At 41.1% G+C, this 19076-nt stretch overlaps 1 protein-coding gene across 3 annotated transcripts in view; it reads left to right on the forward strand.

Annotated features, from left to right (window-relative positions):
* Window positions 1–19076, forward strand: part of strbp (spermatid perinuclear RNA binding protein) — an 80159-nt gene that overhangs the window by 40867 nt on the left and 20216 nt on the right. For all 3 annotated transcript variants that reach the window (XM_086186820.1, XM_086186819.1, XM_086186821.1), the window contains exons 3-6: window positions 1541–1722; window positions 10645–10907; window positions 11545–11713; window positions 15694–15976. In XM_086186820.1, coding sequence (XP_086042946.1) covers window positions 1720–1722; window positions 10645–10907; window positions 11545–11713; window positions 15694–15976 — 718 coding nt within the window. In that variant the 5' untranslated portion in view covers window positions 1541–1719. The remainder of the gene's footprint in view (window positions 1–1540; window positions 1723–10644; window positions 10908–11544; window positions 11714–15693; window positions 15977–19076) is intronic.

The raw sequence follows: 19076 nt of genomic DNA on the forward strand, positions 1-19076 counted from the left end.
AGTGAATGCTGATTAAAGTATTGCGGGCAAAAGCCAGACGCCACCAGGTGCTAGTGGGTTTGTTTGGCTAGTTGGAAATGGGAAAATTTTATATTTCTGTTTTGCTTAAATCCTGATAGAACATGCCATCAGTGGAGCTGTGTTGATGAATATTTTCTGTCACAGTTGTCACTGAGAAAATGAATAGTTGTACCACTGAATCTGGCAGACCTTTGAGATCAGCTAGACACTCTGTTGTATACGCACACACGCACGCAAGCACGCACACACACACACACACACACACACACACACACACACACACACACACAGCTCTATCACTGCTGTGGTTTGAGTGTCACCAGATGCATCTGTGTAGTGTCAGCAATGATAGTGTTGACATTTCATGTTGTGAATAGGAACGTTGCCTTCACCTCAACTTCTTCCACACTGATTGAACAGCAGCAGATGTTTAGTTTACTGAGCAGAACCCCCAAAGATGAGCCAAAGGAAAAAGTCACAACTCATTTACTTTCACTTATAAAACCATGAACTCATTATAAAAGTCATAGAAAAACCATAAAGGTTAATTGGTTAGGTGTTATTCAATTATCTGGTAGGGCTTTGTTCTGAGGTTCTATAGAGCCTGTACTTTTTTTTTCATTTTTTCACTTTTCCTTTTTTTTTTATTCACGAAAGGAATAAAAGCTAGCAAAGAAGAAAAGGGTAGCCATTTCTGTCTGGCATTGTGTGGCGCAGAGGAGCACTCTGCAACAGAATGGTCTAATACACACCGAGCACTAAACATGAACCCCAGCTCGCATTTTTGTCAGTCCTGTCTCCCTCCATGTGTTTCCTGTCCATCTCTTTCAGTGATGTTTTTTTTAATTCTTAAGTATTTCTATGAACAACAGAATTCCATTATTATTATTACTTCTACAAAGTGTCTGGGAATGTCTGCGTGAATCAAAGATTCTCAAGCTTTGGTTTCATTGTGGGAGCATTTGCATACATATACAATGGATAGACTATATCTGATAAATTCTCTATTAGTGACAAGAAAAGCTGGTTTACATGTATTCTGCCAAGCAGTTTGTGTGTGCGACAGAGAGAGTGGTGTGTGTTAGGCTTGAGTGTGTAACCCTGTGAGTGAAAACAAGTACATGTTTGTATTACATCCCCCTCGCTCAGATCCCTGCCAGCTCTTAAAAAATGAATGAAGGCCTCTGTGTGTGTGTTAGTGTGTGTGTGTGTGTGTGTGTGTGTGTGTGTGTGTGTGTGTGTGTGTGTGTGCGCGCGCGTGTGCGTATCCACATGTCTATCTGCACATGAGTTGATCAGCTATTCTGTCAGATCTCATCCCTGCTGAGAACCGTGTGTGCGCGCGTGTGCGTGTGGTTTGTCTGTTTGGGGCTAGTTCAGGTGTGAGTGAAATTGAGTTCTGCCAGGGTACACAGACGGTGCTGGTGTTTCATGTGTGTTTCAAAAATATTACTCATTGTGTTTATTTTTAATATTATCTTGTCTCCCCTTCCTCTCTCCCTCTTTCTTCACTTTTCAGAAGTATATCTTCTCATAGCGTGGGGGGGCTAAAGTGACAGGGAGAGCACATGAGGAAAGGAAACGGTGCTACAGCAACATCCTGACCAGTAACCTTGCTTCTGCACCACGCCACACTCCCAGTAACCCCAGAGGTGGGTGTCAGAAGGAAGGAATCCTGTGACCACACCTTCTGCAGGCATGGTAAGAAGCACTGTTGTCTCCTGTGTGTAGGTTGTGCTTTTTGTGGGGGGGTGTGTGTGTGTGTGAGATTGTGCTCGAGTGGATTATCTGCAGCAGAGCAAGGAAACGGCCCCAGACTGGAAGGTGTAAGAGTTTAATCAGATTACTCTCTCTCAGACATGACATATATTTGACACACTCACGGTTGAGAGAGAAATACCTGATAAGAGCTCACCAGAGTGTGTAGCTTTGTGTTTTTGAGTGTCTGTGAAAAGAAAGAGAAGTGATGAGACAAAGTGGAGTGAAGGATAAATAGAAAGAGATAATCAGTTTGATTACTGAATTGTTAGCGATTGATAAGATATCAAGGTGTTTCTGCTGTAAGGTAAGGAATTCAAGAAATTCGAACTGATTGTCGGTTTGCTGCTCTGTAACCACACAAGAAGCAGGTCATGTGTGTCATGTGTCTTTTAGAGGACAGTGGATGGAGCGAATTAAAAGTGAGAGCAGATAACGACTTTCAAGACATAAATGATGGACAGAATCATTAGAGATGAAAGGAGGAAAGGATATGGTAAGCAAAACAAGTGTAGAGCTGAGAAGTGAAGCAGAGAAAGGAGGTTAAGAGCAGAAAGCGTGAGAGAAAGAAACGAGGGATTGATTAATGGTCTCGGCCTATGACAGTGGGAGCTTTTCCCGGGGGGGGGGGGGGGGGCAGAGCCGAAGATGAATTAATAAAAAGTAGAACAAGCGGTGGAAGGAGGGAAAAAAGAAGAGGGGGTTGAGGATGACAGTGGAAGAGCGGTTGTTAAGGGGAGGATGGTAGAAAAAGGAAAGGAGAGAAAAGGGGGAGGGGGGCAATGAAAATGAATGATTGAGAGAGATTGAAAGAAAAAGAGATGTTGCTGAAGGTGCTGAGGTTGGACATTGCAGAAGAGGGCACATGGTTTGAGGTCATAAATTACCACAGATAATGAGCCCAGTGTGTGTGTGTGTGTGTGTGTGTGCGCGCGCATGTGCAGGCGCGCATGTGCACGCATGCATGTGTGTGTGCAGTTTGTGATTAGTGGTGAGTTATGGTGATGCAGCAAACATTGTGGGTGACCTTGGCAAGGTTTTCACCACCTAAACCGCATCACCTGTCAGCTTCTTTGTCGACTTTCGTCTGACATCTCTACATTGCAGCATTTGTCGGAATCTTTGTTCCATCTTTCTGCACTTTCTCTCTCTCTCTCTCTCTCTCTCTCTACATACGCACACACACACACACACATATACAGTATATGCATACATACATACACAAATAAGCACACATGCACGTGCACACCCACACAATCTGTCTAGCTTGTTGCACAGCTTGGTTCTTGTATTTCAGACTCATTAGTTCACTCCCTATTTTCTGGAGGAACTGCTGCAAAACTCACCAAGCAGAAAGTTTTAACAATTTAGGGATTTCACTACCACTTGCCATCAGTGATAGTCCGATTATTGGAATATCAGCATCGGCTGCTGCACTGATCTGCTTCGAAAAATTAAAGATTTTCAAGAAATGAGAAGAAGACACTGCCCTAGAACTTATTTTTCATTCATAAAATTGTTTCTTTTTTGAGAAATTTGGGGATTGTATGCAGATGATTATTTTTTAATGCTGTCAGTAATAATTCCGTTTGACTTATTATTAAATAGTTTTACTATATCAGATCCCCAAAAACCATCTCCATCATGATAAAGGTATTATATAACAGCCATCTGCCATCCTTCTCTGCAATTGCTGCTATCAACACGCTTAGATGGATGTAGTTTGATTATGTTGTGTAGAATCATGGGAGTTGTTGTCTTCATTATTAATCGGCTGGCCTTCCTGATTAATTGGATGCACTACACTGGAGGAAATCTTGTTCCCAGCTGGTAATGTGTTAAATGTGTTATGTTCAGTCAGGTTGGTTCATGTGATGTCATTTCACTCAGAACTACATCTAACGTTGATGTTGTGTTATTGTGCTAGCTGATTTTTAGCGGCTAACCAGCTGCATATCATCGGCCAAGTTTGTTTCTCTCATTTCACACATCCATTTTAGAAGGAATCCTTTTTTTATTTAGTGTTTTTGTTACTGTTCCATTATCTGCCATATTCTCTTGAAACCTTTTTTTTTCAAGAGCATTTCCATCTACCTTTGAGTCACGGAAGACAAAGAGCCTTCTTCTTCCTCCACAGTAGCCATATTGCTTCTGTAACATCATCAGGCCTTACTTTTAAGGGAAGTACCATGTTTATTTTTAAAAGCTTTTGTTCAAAAAAAGCTCTTGTACCATATCCGTATGTTTTGTTCTTATGTTTATTTTATTGAGTTCCGGTATTTCCCTTCCCATATAGTCCCAACTATTATTGCGTATCCAGAAGCAGTGCAAGGTCAGCTCATCTGCTTTTAGTGGTCCTATCGTCATATATTATAGGTGAACCATAAACCTTTTAAACCACACCCATACATTAATAAAAGTAAAAGATACAGGTAAAAAATAGCTCTACCTCTAGTGCAAAGTAAGGTGGATACTGCAGTTTTGAAAGGTTGGCTTTTAAGCTGGATTAATGACAACAGACTTCAATATATTAATATTGATATTTCCTGGACTCAGTTTTTATCCCATGATTTTGCATCACGACGTGGTTAGCTTGTGTCGTTTCTTTTTTTTTTTTGCCGCATGTTCTATGTCACGCTGCAATGAGCGTGGTTACATATCATGGCGGATGAGTTCCCTGCTGTAGTGTGTGTGTGCGCGTGTGCGTGTGCTTGTGCGCATGCGTGCCAGTGATCATTTGGAAGACATTGAAAGAGAGTGCACAATAAAGCAGGATAGCAAAGTGTGGCAGGTCGGCCTGCCAAGCAGAGTGCAGATAAATCACATGATGAATTTTTAATGCAATCCCCCCCAGGCTCCTGGATGTTACAGAGAAGGCTTAGAATTGTCCTTTTATTTCTCTTTTTAGTGTTGCGTGTCCCATCACCTCTAATTTTTGATGTGTTTTGAAATGTTCTCTCCTATTCTGACTCTAACCGGGTTTTTGAAGTTGGGATAAAAAGCTGATACATTTTCTCAAACACCACCTCTGAAATAGATTTCCACACTATTTATTTATGGCTTGTTTTTCTAGGTTTTAGTGAAGTTTTACTGTTAGGATGTGTTGGTCTGTGGTAACATCTCCAGTAAAATTTCTATTTACTGCACCAGGCTAAAAATGTAAAAAAAAATTCAGTTTATCTTCTTGTGTCTTCACCTGTCAACCTCTCTGCTCACGTTTTTGTCTCTTTTCCTTCCTCGTCTTCATCTCTCCTTCCGCTTTCATTGTTTCCTCACAATACCCAGGACTGTGTGCACACTGTTATCTAAGCACTCAACATGCACTTTAACCACATAACTTATTAAGAGTAAAGGCACACATGCACCCTTTCAAGCCCCACACAGTTCAGTGTTCATAAGTAGCTAATTGAGAGATTTGTTTGTTAAGATGGAACTCCAACAAGACAGTTGCAGCATGTATTGCCCTCGCATGTCTTGTCCTTGGCATCAGGTCATGTCATTTATAGCAGATAGACAAGTGGAGACAGGAAAGAGACGGGCAGCTTAGGAGAGGAAAGTGCTGCTTCTATGGTGCGTGTCTAACCCTGACACCTTGACTGACATGGTTTTACTGCAGGGCATTAAGGACAGAAAGGGCGGTGGTTGGTGTGTGTGTGTGTGTGTGTGTGTGTGTGTAATTGAGTGTGTGCTTTTCATATTCATAATTTTCATGTTTGGTGTGTGTATTAATTGAACATACTATATATATATATTCATGCGTGTATGCACATTTGTACACAGGCGGCTGTAAATACTGTGTAACTTGGTTATGTAACATTGACCTGCCAGCCAGTTGGCCGCACTGGAGCGTGAAGCAGAGTGTAATTGGGAAGTGTGTGTGTGTGTGTGTGTGTGTGTGTGTGTGTGTGTGTGTGTGTGTGTCTGTGTGTGTGTGTGTGTCTGTGTCTGTGTGGTCTAAAATCACTATGCAACAATGGCATATTGCTGTATATATAGATACACTTGCTCAGTGTGTGCTGCTGGCTAGTGGACAGCTGGCATGGAGCAGTCGTATGTGTACACTTGTGATTTCCGATTCCTTTGTAGGTGGGAAGAATCTCAGGCAACAGTGTTTTTGCTCTTGTATGCTTTACTGCTGCTTTAGATTTCATGATAAATCCAGATTGGGCATCAACGCACACACAAGATTTAGCTTGTGTTGCACTGTTAGCTTTAGAAATGTTTACCACACACTATTTATCAACTTAATGCATGGCGTACATGTACGGAACATTTCTGTGTGGTGTTTGCATGGTTCCCCTGTCTCCTCCTGTACATAACAGATTGATTGGCGAGCTGTCCAGTAAGTACAACACCTTTCTCTCAATGTCATTCAATGTCAGATGGGATTGACTTCAGCTCCTCGTGACCATGTACAGGATAAGAAGTTTAAGGAATAAATCAGGAAAATTGTTATGGTTTATTCTAGTTACTTAACTAAAACATTATTTTGGCATTCGTAGTACATCCTGAGTAGGAAGAGTATTGGCACTTATCAAGAGACATGTTCAGGAATTGACCAATTTTTTTATTGACCATTTTTCTTCATTTAACGATCATAATACAAATATTTTTCTCACTGCTAATATCTGGAAACACTGAAAACAAGTGTGATTGCACAAATGAGCAGTCACTTTACCCCCAAGTACTTCTGTAGTACTTGGGGGTAAAGTGTCAGCTTGCTTACAACCTGTCCTGTGAACAGCTTGTGTTTATGCCTCACCGACTTTGTTGTAGTGATTTAACCATCTTGCATCTTCTGCAGCCATTAGCCGTTTAATCTGATTCATGATTCATTGAATCTGGAGACAGAGCAGCAATAAGTTTGGCTCTAAAAGATGTAGGAACTTCATTTTCTCCTCCAAGGATCACGTTAAGGTGAATGTGCTGAAATTACAAATAGTCTAGCTCTATTTTGGTGACACTGAGGGTTGTTAAAGGACTTTAACGTTATATGATTTATTCTGCTTTCAAGTTCACACACACACACACACACACACACACACACACACACACACACACACACACACACTTAAGATAGAAGAGCCCCAGGTTCAGGTGTAGGTCAGGGGCTCAAGGACAAATGGGTTGAGAGAGTCCTTGTGAGAGTTTATTATTGCCATACAAGACTTTTATGTCAGTGGATAAAAATAATCATTAAGAAATGTACTCTTGAAAAATGCTGCAGCGATGAATTTTTTTAAACAACCTTTCTCTCCAATCAGCAAAAACTGCTAAATCCATTTTATCTGACTCCCGATTACTCACGGTTTCATTTTTCTAGATGTCTGCAACATTATCTGGGCTGGTGTTGGCCTAAGGGGTCAATTCTTGTCAGGGAGTCCTCCATAATGGCTCTTATTTACATGGTGATCAGAGCGTCTGGGTAACAACTCCCCCGATGGTTGAGTAATACAGACACACTCGTAGATACATTAACAGTTTTCCACAGTGTGGTTTATGGCTGCCGAAGCTCCCATTTGCAACGGCTCATCAAATTTGCAACTGTTGATCTGATAAACACTTGTCTGAGTAGGCTCACGAGTATAAATACACACACAGCATTACACACATTCACACACCTCCAAGTAATGCTGGGAAATAATAATTGCTAACAGATTTTTCCATATATATATAATAATATAATAATATATTTATTATGCAGAGTTTTTTTGTGTGTCAATCTTCATTTCTGAATTAGATTCATTATTCTTAGGGCTGATACAGAACAAATGAAATGAATATCACCATGTTCAGAAGTTCTTTAACTGATATTCATCTTCCTGCAGAAACGGACCAAGTTTAGACCCGAATGGCAAAAAAGCAGCTTTTGGTGAAAAAGAAAAAGAACTGCTGGTGGACCAAAGCTGGCAGAAATGTGTCAGGGTCATACTGACAGAGCGAGTGTGCCACATTTGATTTTTGTAACAGTTGTGTGCACATCGTGGGCTAAAGTCACCAATCGGTCACCATCGTCGAAAATTAATGTTAGTTTGGCCATGGGGCTTTTCTAGGCTGGGTGCCACATCCTGGATCTGCTTCAAGATGGAAATCAGAATTCAAAAATCAGACCTTAGCATTACTAATGCTTAGCTGACCTTAGTTAACAGTTTTCTAATGTGCCAGAACCAGTGACACAATGTGAACACTTGTGAGAACGTGGAGACAGTTTGAAGAGATTCCATCACTGTGGCATATTGTTTAGCACTGTTGCCTCACAGCAGGAGGGTCCCATGTTTGTGTTATTGCTGTCCCAGGTCAGTAACATAATCCTAATTACTTTGTTTAAGAAATGAACAAGACCTGTTCTAAAGGAAAAGTGACCTTTATATGGCTTCTGTAGTGATATGGCGCCATATATAGAATTAAATTAAATTAAATACAATTCACTTGACTTTCAGTAGGGGCATTGCTTTTTTTTCTCAACAGGCCCAAACCTTAAGAAAACCAAGAAAAAAGCCAGAAATATACCTTTTTCTTTTTCTTTTTTTTCAATTTTCTGTCAGTCAATTAATCATTTCTGCAACTATTTTCCCGTTCTGCATTTGTCATTGTGCCCTAAAAGGGATAAACAGTTCTTGACAGACTACTCAGGATCAATGAAAATCTATTGAAAACAGCATTTAAAGGTGCACCACACCACTGATTTCCTTGAAATGTCACATAAAGCCGTGCGTGTCCTTTGTGATATAAGTGAAGCAAGATTTTATAGTTTTATAATATCCTCTCGAGTTACCTAAATTCACCCCCGTGTCCTTCCAGTTTGCTGTGCCAATTTGTTGGAGAATCACAGCCGAGTCCCAGGGGGGAATGAAGCATCAAACCCTGCCAAATGCTTGTGCCACACTCTCCATACTGAGCTGTAGAGGCTGTTGCTATTGTGCAGCACTCGTCCTACATTCTGTTAATGGCTTTATCTCTCCCTCTCAAGTGAAAGAGAATGTCACCAGTTCAATTAGGAATGGGATGAAACGCATATGTGTGCGTGCAGGTGGTCCTTGGATTTTAAGTGGATTGATAGCAGCACTCAAGCTAGACTGTCCGCACCACTCCAAAAAGGTCATCTGGCCTGTCCTGTGAGCAGGTTTATGTATGTATGTGTATGTGTGTGCGAGTGTGTGTCAGGTGGGGAGTTGGCGTGCATGCTGTGTGGTTCTCTGTCAGTAGACGTGTGTGTGTGTGTGTGTGTGTGTGTGTGCACGCGAGTGTGTGAAGTAAAGGAAGGGAAATGTGTGTCTGGGAGATAAGCGGGTTTATTTTGCAGCTTGTCGAGAGCAGTCTCCTCCTCTTCCTCCCCGTTGAACTGGGTTATTCACCTCAGGCTCTTCAGCATAGTGAGATAACCTGCAATGATTAAAATGGAACCTCTTCCTTCAGATTCAGGTTACCCAAGTGGTAATATAAAACACATCACAACTCGTAATCTTAATTGTTTTTCTCAGATATGATATCTGCATAGAAAACAAAACAAAAGAAAACAAAATGGAAGTGATGAAAGGAAACAAAGTGATTGAGGCAGAGAAAAAAGGATTGAAGATTAGCAACATAAAAGCTGCAGTCATTCAAATTCAGGTTAATAAGAATTTTATAGATTGTGGTTGTCCCTTGAAAATCACTTTTCTATTGTGATACATTTTTATAGATGTTGTAATTAAACTTACTATGTCCTCATAATTTAATTCTGTCTTTAAAAATGTAATTTGTCTGTTTAGCAACCAGAGGGTTGCTGGTTCCACCCCCCCCCCCCCATGACCTTGTTTAAGCAAGATACTGACACTTAAGTTACTGATGAGTAGGTTGGTTCCTTCAAATAATGTCTACTATCAGTGCGTGAGTGTGTGTGAATCGGTAGATTGCAATATTAATTACCTGTTGAAGCTCATTTCTACTATTAATCACAGAGTTGCTCTGGAGTATTTATATTATGTGTACTGCAGTGATAATAGATAATGACTCAGTATAATTACACTTGCAGGGTTACGCTAACATCTGTGCCTCACAAAGCAAATGAAGTTCCCTGCTGTGTCAGTTCTACATTGAAATTAGATTAGTTAATGTTGAGTGATCAGATTTCACTACCATTGTATTAACAATCCTCCTCTGAAACTCACAAACACCCAGACGCCCAGAGATAGACGTGCTCTCTCCTTCGTTTCTCACAGTTGCAGCCATCTTTACATTCACACCCTGCACTGCAAGGGTGGTGGGATGAAGATCCCACCACCCTTTTTTAATATTGCATCCTTATCTACATCTCTATTTGTTGTCTTCTCCCTTTTATATTTCTGTCTGTTTGCGCTACTGCCTGATGTCTCCAACCTTGTCACCTCCACTCATGGTTCTTCACGTTATATATCCAGCAAATGAAATAAACTGAAGAGCCCACTTGAATTCCCAGCGCGAGAACATCTGATTGAATTAGGACAGGTGGAAATTATATGAGGATGGTGGTCAGATGAATTTCTGCTGGCTGCGTGTGCATGAGCACACGTGTGCATGAGCACGCATGTGCACCAGGGTCAGCACCATTAAATAGGAGCTGTCACTGAGTTGAAAATGGATTTCTCTCCCATAAAAGGGACGAATGAATGAAAGCAATACACACCCCTGCACACACAAAAAGCCATTTTTACATACGCTTGTTTTGATGGATGGAAGCACAGTGTGCTGTTGAATACACTCAAACGATGCCCTTCCTGTGGACAAAGAGCAGGAGTGTGTTTGCGTATGAATGTGTCCCCATGAGTGTTTTCCGGTTTCATGTGAGAAAAAAAAATTGTATTTCATTTCTAACTCTTTTGTTTCTCTACTCCTTTTAACCTTCAGAGGTCCTTCCGCTCCTTCAGCAATGATGACCGCCACGTTATGGCAAAACACTCCACCATCTACCCATCCTCAAATGACCTGGAGACAGTTCAGACACTGGTGTCCACCGTCGAATGTGCTCTCAAACACGTCTCTGACTGGCTGGATCAAACCGACGGAGACATCCACAGCCAGGAGGACAGCCATCCGCCAGAGAGCACAGAGGAGGAGGACCCTGGCGATGAGCCTGGAGAACAAGTGGAGGACCCTAGTAACAGCTACAGGTGAGCTGAGAAGTGGTGCCTCGTATTGTTATTTCTCTTTTTCACCAGTCAAAACTAGTCTAAAGTGAAGAATTTACAATGACGTGAAGCAAATTAAGGCAAAATTCTTAACAACTTGGAATTTGCAACATTCTGACTCAAACTAGAGTGAGCTACTGAGATTAGCATCCCTTAAACATGTAATTCCAGTCAGTTTGGTGGATGCAATTGAGGAAGGACCCTCAGGCAGCAGAAGCGTGTAGCTCCAGACTCTTCTATCGCCAGGACTCTTTGTAGTATGCCTTCACTGCTTCTCAGTTGGTTCTTAAATTGCCTTGTCAGATCTTATTTTGAAATCTCAACTAGCACTTGCCTTTAACATGTTAATTACACGGCTATTTACTGATATAAACTATTGATTTATAATGCAATTTTTGTTGTTGGTAGACTTGATATTATGTTTAACAAATTGGCAACAGATTGCTTGCAGGGTGATTTATTAGTTAAAATATGGAGTGAGGAATTAGAATGGAAAACAAGTGATGATAATGGGATTTGGTTTTTTTTCTTGTTTATATCCACAACAACTCTTAATTTACCAAGCAAGCTTGTAACCTTGGAAATGTTTTTTTGGTTTTTTTTTTCCCTTTAAAAGCAGGGAGTCCAGCAGTGCCGGAGTGCTGTGTGGAGTGATGAGAATCGGCCTGGTGGCCAAAGGCCTCCTGATAAAAGGTGACATGGACCTGGAGCTGGTGTTGATGTGTAGAGACAAGCCCACACAGACACTGCTGGACACTGTCTGTCACAATTTACCCACACAGATACAGGTAAGATACATACACACACACACACACACACACACACACTAAATCACATGGAAACAGTTCAGGCAGGCTTCCACCACATCCTGTCAGCTGTCATGCAGCGATTTCACCAGCTGCGTATGACTATAGGAGGACATATTGCAACATTTTACATTTATTTTGCGAAACACACATCTGCCACCATCCTGTCTGGAGTTCTGGATACTAAATAACCACCACAGATCGTGCCAAGACATGCTACTAAGTTAGATGTCACGCATATCGTACTGCTTTGCCTCCTCATCCTATGTACCTGTTTGTTATGCTGCTTGTGTTTTTGGGTCCACTTCTCTCTGCTGGGTTTTCTAACTCGGACACGGTGGTTCTTTCTTTAGGCTGTATTTGACTGTGTTTGTGTTGTTCTACCTCTCACGTGTCTCAGTCAGCCATTCAGCCAAAGCGTACTCAAGGTTCTATAATTTACAGTTGTTTAAGATGAGAGCTTTGCTTCTGACTGAGGTTACATACCCACAACACTGTATTTTTGGTTTCAGTCTTGTGTTTTCTCACACATCATCAAAAAACTTACTGCTCATATGCACACATCTGCAAGTTTGACAGCTACAAGCTGTCACATTTCACCCAACAAAGCTCCAGTTTTTGTTGTAAAATCTCACCTTAAATTTGAACAAATCATGTTTTTGGATAAGATTTTATGGTTTGGATGGCCTCTGCTAGAATGTAGCCACACTCAGGGTGTTTTAAGTGGAGAGGACCTTTGTGAGAGTTGTCAGAACTAGCTGTTGGGACAGCAATGCCATCAAGTGAGAGGTGGTTTAGTGTGTCATGTGTGACTAAAACTCTTGTCACTTTGTCAGTGTTGCTTTCTCTCATTAACAAGTCATAGCACAGCAGTGAATCTCTTGACAGTTGTACACACACACACACACATGCACTGAAGTTAAAACACACTAACACTTGCAGCACACACAGAGATTGCGTTTCATGTTTCATAATTGAGGAATGAAGTTGTATTGTACCTCTTCTGTCAATCATTTGCTCATGTCCCCTTTAAAAATCCCTGAGTAGTTTATAAGCTGTGCACTTTGGCAGCCAGGTGAAGTGTGGCATTCACCAAAATCCAGTTGGAATGGAAAGTATTAAGCAATAAATTCTGATGTGGTAAAATCTTTCCAACCTGCTGTGCTATGACTGAAATTATTCAATAAATAAATTCTGCTCCCTTGCCTCATCTCATTCCCTTTAGTTACATGAAGTGAGAGAGAGAATGACAGGAAAACTGTGTGTGTGTGTGTGTGTGTGTGTGTGTGTGTGTGTGTGTGTGTGTGTGTGTGTGTGTGTGTGTGTGTGTGTGTGTGTGTGTGTGTGTCAGGCAGCGAGGTAATCTCCTGTCTCAGCCCAGTGACTTGAGATTCTGATTTTCTCATCAGAGCCAAATGGAATATAGATGGGTCCTCGGCGACTCTCTGCTCACTTACACAGTGTCACAAACACCCACCCACACACACACACACACACAGACATGCAGTCACTCACTTGTTTTTTGACACTTAAAGGGACTTGCATTACTTCCTCACTCTAATCCGAACTTTAATTTCTGCATTTGTGACTACAACCCCAAACTTAACACTCACTCCAGTGCTGAAGTCTTGAAATAGCTAATGGAACTTGTGAGGACCTTACTTGTGTGTGTGTGTGTGTGTTAGCAGATTTTATAACCCTTCAACATAAATAATGCATGCACACATACAGTATATACACATTGTAACTCGAGCTATAGCAATGCAAGGATGCGCGCGCGCACACACACACACACACACACACACACACGCACACGCAGTCACTTGTTTTTTGACACTTAAAGGGACTTGCATTACTTCCTCACTCTAACCCGAACTTTAATTTCTGCATTTGTAAGTACGACCCCAAGCTTTACACTCACTCCAGTGCTGAAGTCTTGAAATAGCTAATGGGACTTGTGAGGACCTTACTTGTGTGTGTCTCTGTGTGTGTATATGTGTGCGCGCTTTTGTGTGTGTCTGTGTCTCTGTGTGTGTTATCAGATTTTATAACCCTGCAACATGAATAATGCATGCACACATACAGTATATACACATTGTAACTAGAGCTATAGCAATGCACTACAGAAGAAACCACACACATTCTGTATGTGCACTTGAAAGACACAAGATGCTCCTACTGTGTGACACACTGTGCAGATCCCCTCCTCCGTCAATTCAACCTTGGAAGGCATGACTTAGATACTTTTGTAGGTTTCTCAGTGTATCTGTTTAGCCTGTGGGTTCATGTTGATTTGTCTCAATTTAATTAAATGCCTTGATGGGAGAATGAAGCTTTTTTTGTTGTATGCACAGAGGTGCAAGCCATGACCAGACCTAAACGTCCAAGGTCGGCTTGAATGTGTCATCATAATGTTCTGCTTTTCGAGCCGTCATTCAATCCCTTCTTAGTAACCCTGGAGTGAATAATGATGCGTTCCACTTCACGAATAATACTTGAAGCACTGCGCTAAATACATTACATTATATAAATCTGAACAAACATGGACGCAAACTGTGACTGGACTGCTTGGCGGAGGCATAGAACCACAAGAGGAGATATTTTTAGTTGTTGCTGTGTTTTAGCTTGAGTTTTTAAATGCATGTATGTGAGTAGCAACAATAGCTGCATGAATCCATCATCATCAGTTCAACTTAATCCAGAGTACAAAGGTCAGTGGTGATACAAGCCTTTAGAATGTGTTCTGAAGGAAGTGTAATACACATAAAAACATGCAATTTTACAAATGGATGTGCTGTTGAGAAATATAAAAGCCTAAACATCATTGGGCATAATGCATGAATGTTTCAGAGAACAGTATGAAAATCCATCTGGGGAGTCATGAAATGTGCACTGAAAGATACATTTTTCTCACCCACCTGAGTATGTGCATAATTTGTGTTTGATTTACAGTTTGACATGCTTGCTAGGTAATTAGCATAAAGATACACACCATGTAAGGGTAGCTGACAGCGTTCATGTGTGTGGATGGGAATCGAGAACCAGATTTATCATTAACTCTAAGAAATGACATCATATGCTTCTTTTTATTAAATATGATAGTCTCTCATTGCAAGACATTGATGTGATGGGTGTATGCTGCGGGAAAGGAAAAGTTCAGGAGCAATTCATTTTATTTTACAAGTATTATCTGTAGACATTCATTTTATCTGTGTATTGTGATCGGACTCAAAGATTATACAATCTGTGGATTCACACTCTTTTTTTTTATGCATTGAAAATTGATCAGGAATCATAGAGAAGGGAATCAATGAAGAATCAGACCGATGAACATCATTGCTATCAATATGGATGAAATCCTGCCTATCACTTTCCCTTGTGTGAAACAACAAACCATTTGACCGCTAACTAAAAATTCAGACAAAAGAGGAAAAATTCTCTTCATGTTTAAACATAAAAGTCATGTAATATTTCCACTCATTTTTAGGTGTTAATATGCCTTCATGAGCTTTATTGCTCCAGCAGTAACATTATACGCTCTTGAGTAATGGCATAGAAATCAAAGATGATCAGTGATGATAAGTGTGACTATAGTGTAACCATTGGAGATTATTGAATAAAGAAATCCATTTTTTTGTTTGGAGTAACTCACATTTTTATCACATTTTTGATATTTCATTGCTAAGATTTTGATCTCAGAAGAATGACACTTTATGGTGAAATCTGTTCAAAAACACAATTCCTCCATGAAGCCCAGCATCTAACAGTTCTTCATGACGTTTTAATCATTTGATGATGTGACAGCTATCTTCCACTTTTGAGTTTGTGTAACGGTTAATAACTGGGGGTCTGGAGGCAGCAGCAGGGTCATGTATGTTTTGCTTCAGCGTTTTCATCTGAACGGCGTCATATTGCAACCTTGACCTCTTACCACCCTGTTATGTCTGTTGGTCACATGACAGAAGCTGACAGAAGAGAAATATGTGGTCTCAAGCTCCTTACCTGAGGCGGCCATCTTGGTACAAACTACAACAGAGCCCAAACTCACACTGAAGATTACCCTCACCTCACCCCTCATGAGAGAAGATGAGGAAGAGGAGGAGGAGGAGGAAGAGGAGGAGGAGGTGGAGGAGGAGGAGGAGGAGGAAGAGTTAGATGGGGAAGAAGGAGAGCAACATCAACAGGAAGTGGAGGAGGAAGAGGACGTGGAGGATGACGAGGAGGAGCAAGAGAAGAATGTGCGAGGTAGGAACCCAGAGATAGGAAAACAAACTTTGGAAACACTCAGCTGATGTAAGTTACACACATGCACATTTATGAGAAAGACAATTTATTTTATTTTCAAGACCACAATTTATTGACTTTAATTTATCATGTATGTGAGAGACCTCAAATATTGCCCTCAAACAATACCTTTTGACATCAGAATTACACGATAAAACTTTATGGCACTTTTCTTGCAGGTTAGTGCAGTTCAAAAGGGCTCCTCAGATCACCAGTAAACCGAAAAAACAAAAGTTTGAGATGAAGGCCTCACAAGAAATTTAAACATGATGCAATTGAAATAATCTCAAAGCTGTAATAGTGGGGAAATTACAGTGAAATAGCTTGAAAAAGATGGTTAAAAAAAAAAACCTAGTTAAATTGACAATAAGACAGGAACAGTCCAATGATTGCTATCCAGAGTCCAAAAGCAATCTTCCCTCCCAATCCTCCCCCAATCCAAGGAAGCTGGAAGTGGTTATAATTGGTTGTGGGAGGTGGGACATGGAAGCAAGGCCAGCACGCCAGCAAAATCAATTACCAAGCAGTAGCGAGCTGCCCATCTATCCTGTGGCTCCTGTCCAAGTAGACACTCAGGTCTCACAGGGAGATGAGAGATAGCACGAAGGTTAGCCGTACATCACGCCACGTGCCACGGCGAGAAGACCAATTACATTTGCTCACACACACATACGCGCGCCCACAGGCACAAACGCACGCACGCGCACGCACACACACACGCACGCACGCACACATACACACACACACACAGAAGAGCTTGCAGTCAGGCATAAACGCACACTCTTTGTACCTGACGGATAAATATACCTGTCGCGCTAGATGTCCAGTTACCCAGATTTCATCAGGAACCAATGGAGTTTGAAGGATTGAAGGTGAGTGGGTCTAATAGGTGGGGATAGAAAGATTTACGGAAGCACCCAGATGGGCTGGACTTAATATGTATGATCGATTCAGACAGCCTGGATTTGTAAAAAGCTGGAAGTGAAAAATCGATGCAGCATTTAGCGTATGGATACATTTTGACATGATACTGTATGTTTCATTTGTGGCTTCAACAAATGTTCTTTTTCTCTCTTCCTGCACTGAAGCTCGCGCCGTCACTCACACATAATGATTAATCTGGCCTTTCTCAACCTTTTTTTCTCATCAAAGATGTTAACTGTCATTGAAGACATTTTTTAAGTCAAGTATGGATACATTTTAGCTGTATTTTATTTTTTGCAGTGCAACAGATCATGGGATACACATTTTTAAAGTTTTTTTTACACTTTCTTTTTGTGAGATATTAAGATTAAGGCTTTCAGTTCTCACATTACTAGATTTAGAAAATACCAGGATTTCTTCTGACAATCGTTAAATATAAAAGTTTATGCTCAAATGAGGTTTTACAATAGCTTTATCATTACTATTTCCTGCTCAAATCTTCATTTGTGACATATCTAACACGCATTTATTAAGAGTTACAATGCATTGCTCATGGATTCTCATCTGAGCACAAGCTTTAGCTATTTGAATGCTGTTAAATGGATCAATAATGCCTTCTGATTTGATGTTGAGAGATCAATATATTGATTCGAAATAATACTTAGTAATTTGATCTGCCACTTAAATCAGTCACCGTGTGCACTGGAGCTACTGTTGTCAAGGTTATTCATCCAGATGATGGAATAGACGTTCCACTTGTGTCACTGTAGATTTTTGGAATTGCACGCATACAGGATGGGAGATAGCGCTGACTCCTTTGTGTGGTAAGAGAGGGAGGAAGGGTGCTGTGACGGTAAATTAGAGGAGACATGGTAACCATGATGATAATGATTTTTTAAAAAGAAAAAAAAAGGAAAGTTGAGCGAGAGAGCCGCCAACAGAGCATCAGAAGGAGCAGTGGGAGGACAAGTGAGAGGAGAAAAGACAATAATGATCCACTGGCAGCAGAGTGGTCCCACACACAGCTGAGACCACTCCGACAAACCTTGAGATAAAGTATTATGTATCACAAAGAAGCACTTACCAGCGTTAGACAGGGGAAGAGCTACGCTGCTATAATGGCCAGATGAGTTCAGAGATAATGTGAGATGTTCTGGTGCTGCTTCTATATGGATTCACATTAGGAACATCTGACATTTCAGCGTAATACCTATTGAGGGATTACTGGAGCAGGGTGAGCAAAATAGCTAACTAGTTTTCATTGAGTGGTTTCTTTCGCTAGTGCTGCATCATCTACAGAAGCCCCACACTCATTCATATACGTTTGATTCAGCTCGCCTTGCATATATACAGTATCATAGATGTGATACAGACTCCACCAGCCTGGTGTGTTGGGCAGCATGAATCAAACGCTCACTTCTAGAAACATAGGAATGCTCCTCTTTTACCAACCATAATGCTGTAACTTAACCCTGCCTTGAAGCATCCTGTGTCGTCTTTGTCTCAGACCGGGTCAAACTACTGTAGATTTTCTTTCTGTTTTTTTCTGTTTGAAGTGCTTGATTCTGTGTTTGCCCAGACAGGCTGTTGAGTTTCTTTCCCTGCACCCATTTCTCTCATGAAATCAAGTGCAACTTGAGTAATCTAGAAGAAAAGCAAACTCCTAGTTTGACTCCTGCCTGGTGCTGACTGGATCAAAATAATAAATCCCCTTCAAATACACAAAGGAGAGATTGATTTACAGTGCTGGGCACAAATAAATGAATAAATAAGTCCAAAGAATGCCCAAACAGTAAATCAAACACTCCTGAGGTATTTGTTTAGCGTATGTTTGTTGAGGGGGGGGGGGGGCTCTCCATCTCACAAAGTTTCTCTTCCCTTGTGACCCAGGTTGCTCTCCCTTTCACTGATTTGTCAGTGACCTGATGGATGTAAACTACTGTATCACTGTTGAATAGAGTGTGTATTTTTCAACACATATATGTGCTGGATCCTTAGGGCGTGTTTCCACTGGCTCGCTTCGGCTCGGCTCGGGTCGGGTCGTTTTGGCCCCGTTTCCTCTGGCCCCAACATGATCCTAACCATTACCATTTTGGTGCCTGCTCTGCTGGGGTTCCAAGCAAGCTGAGCAGGGACT

The sequence above is a fragment of the Aulostomus chinensis genome, chromosome 19 (assembly GCF_037954235.1).
Source record: "Aulostomus chinensis isolate RoL2024-O1b breed Wild chromosome 19, RoL_Achi_v1.0, whole genome shotgun sequence".
Lineage (NCBI taxonomy): Eukaryota > Metazoa > Chordata > Actinopteri > Syngnathiformes > Aulostomidae > Aulostomus > Aulostomus chinensis.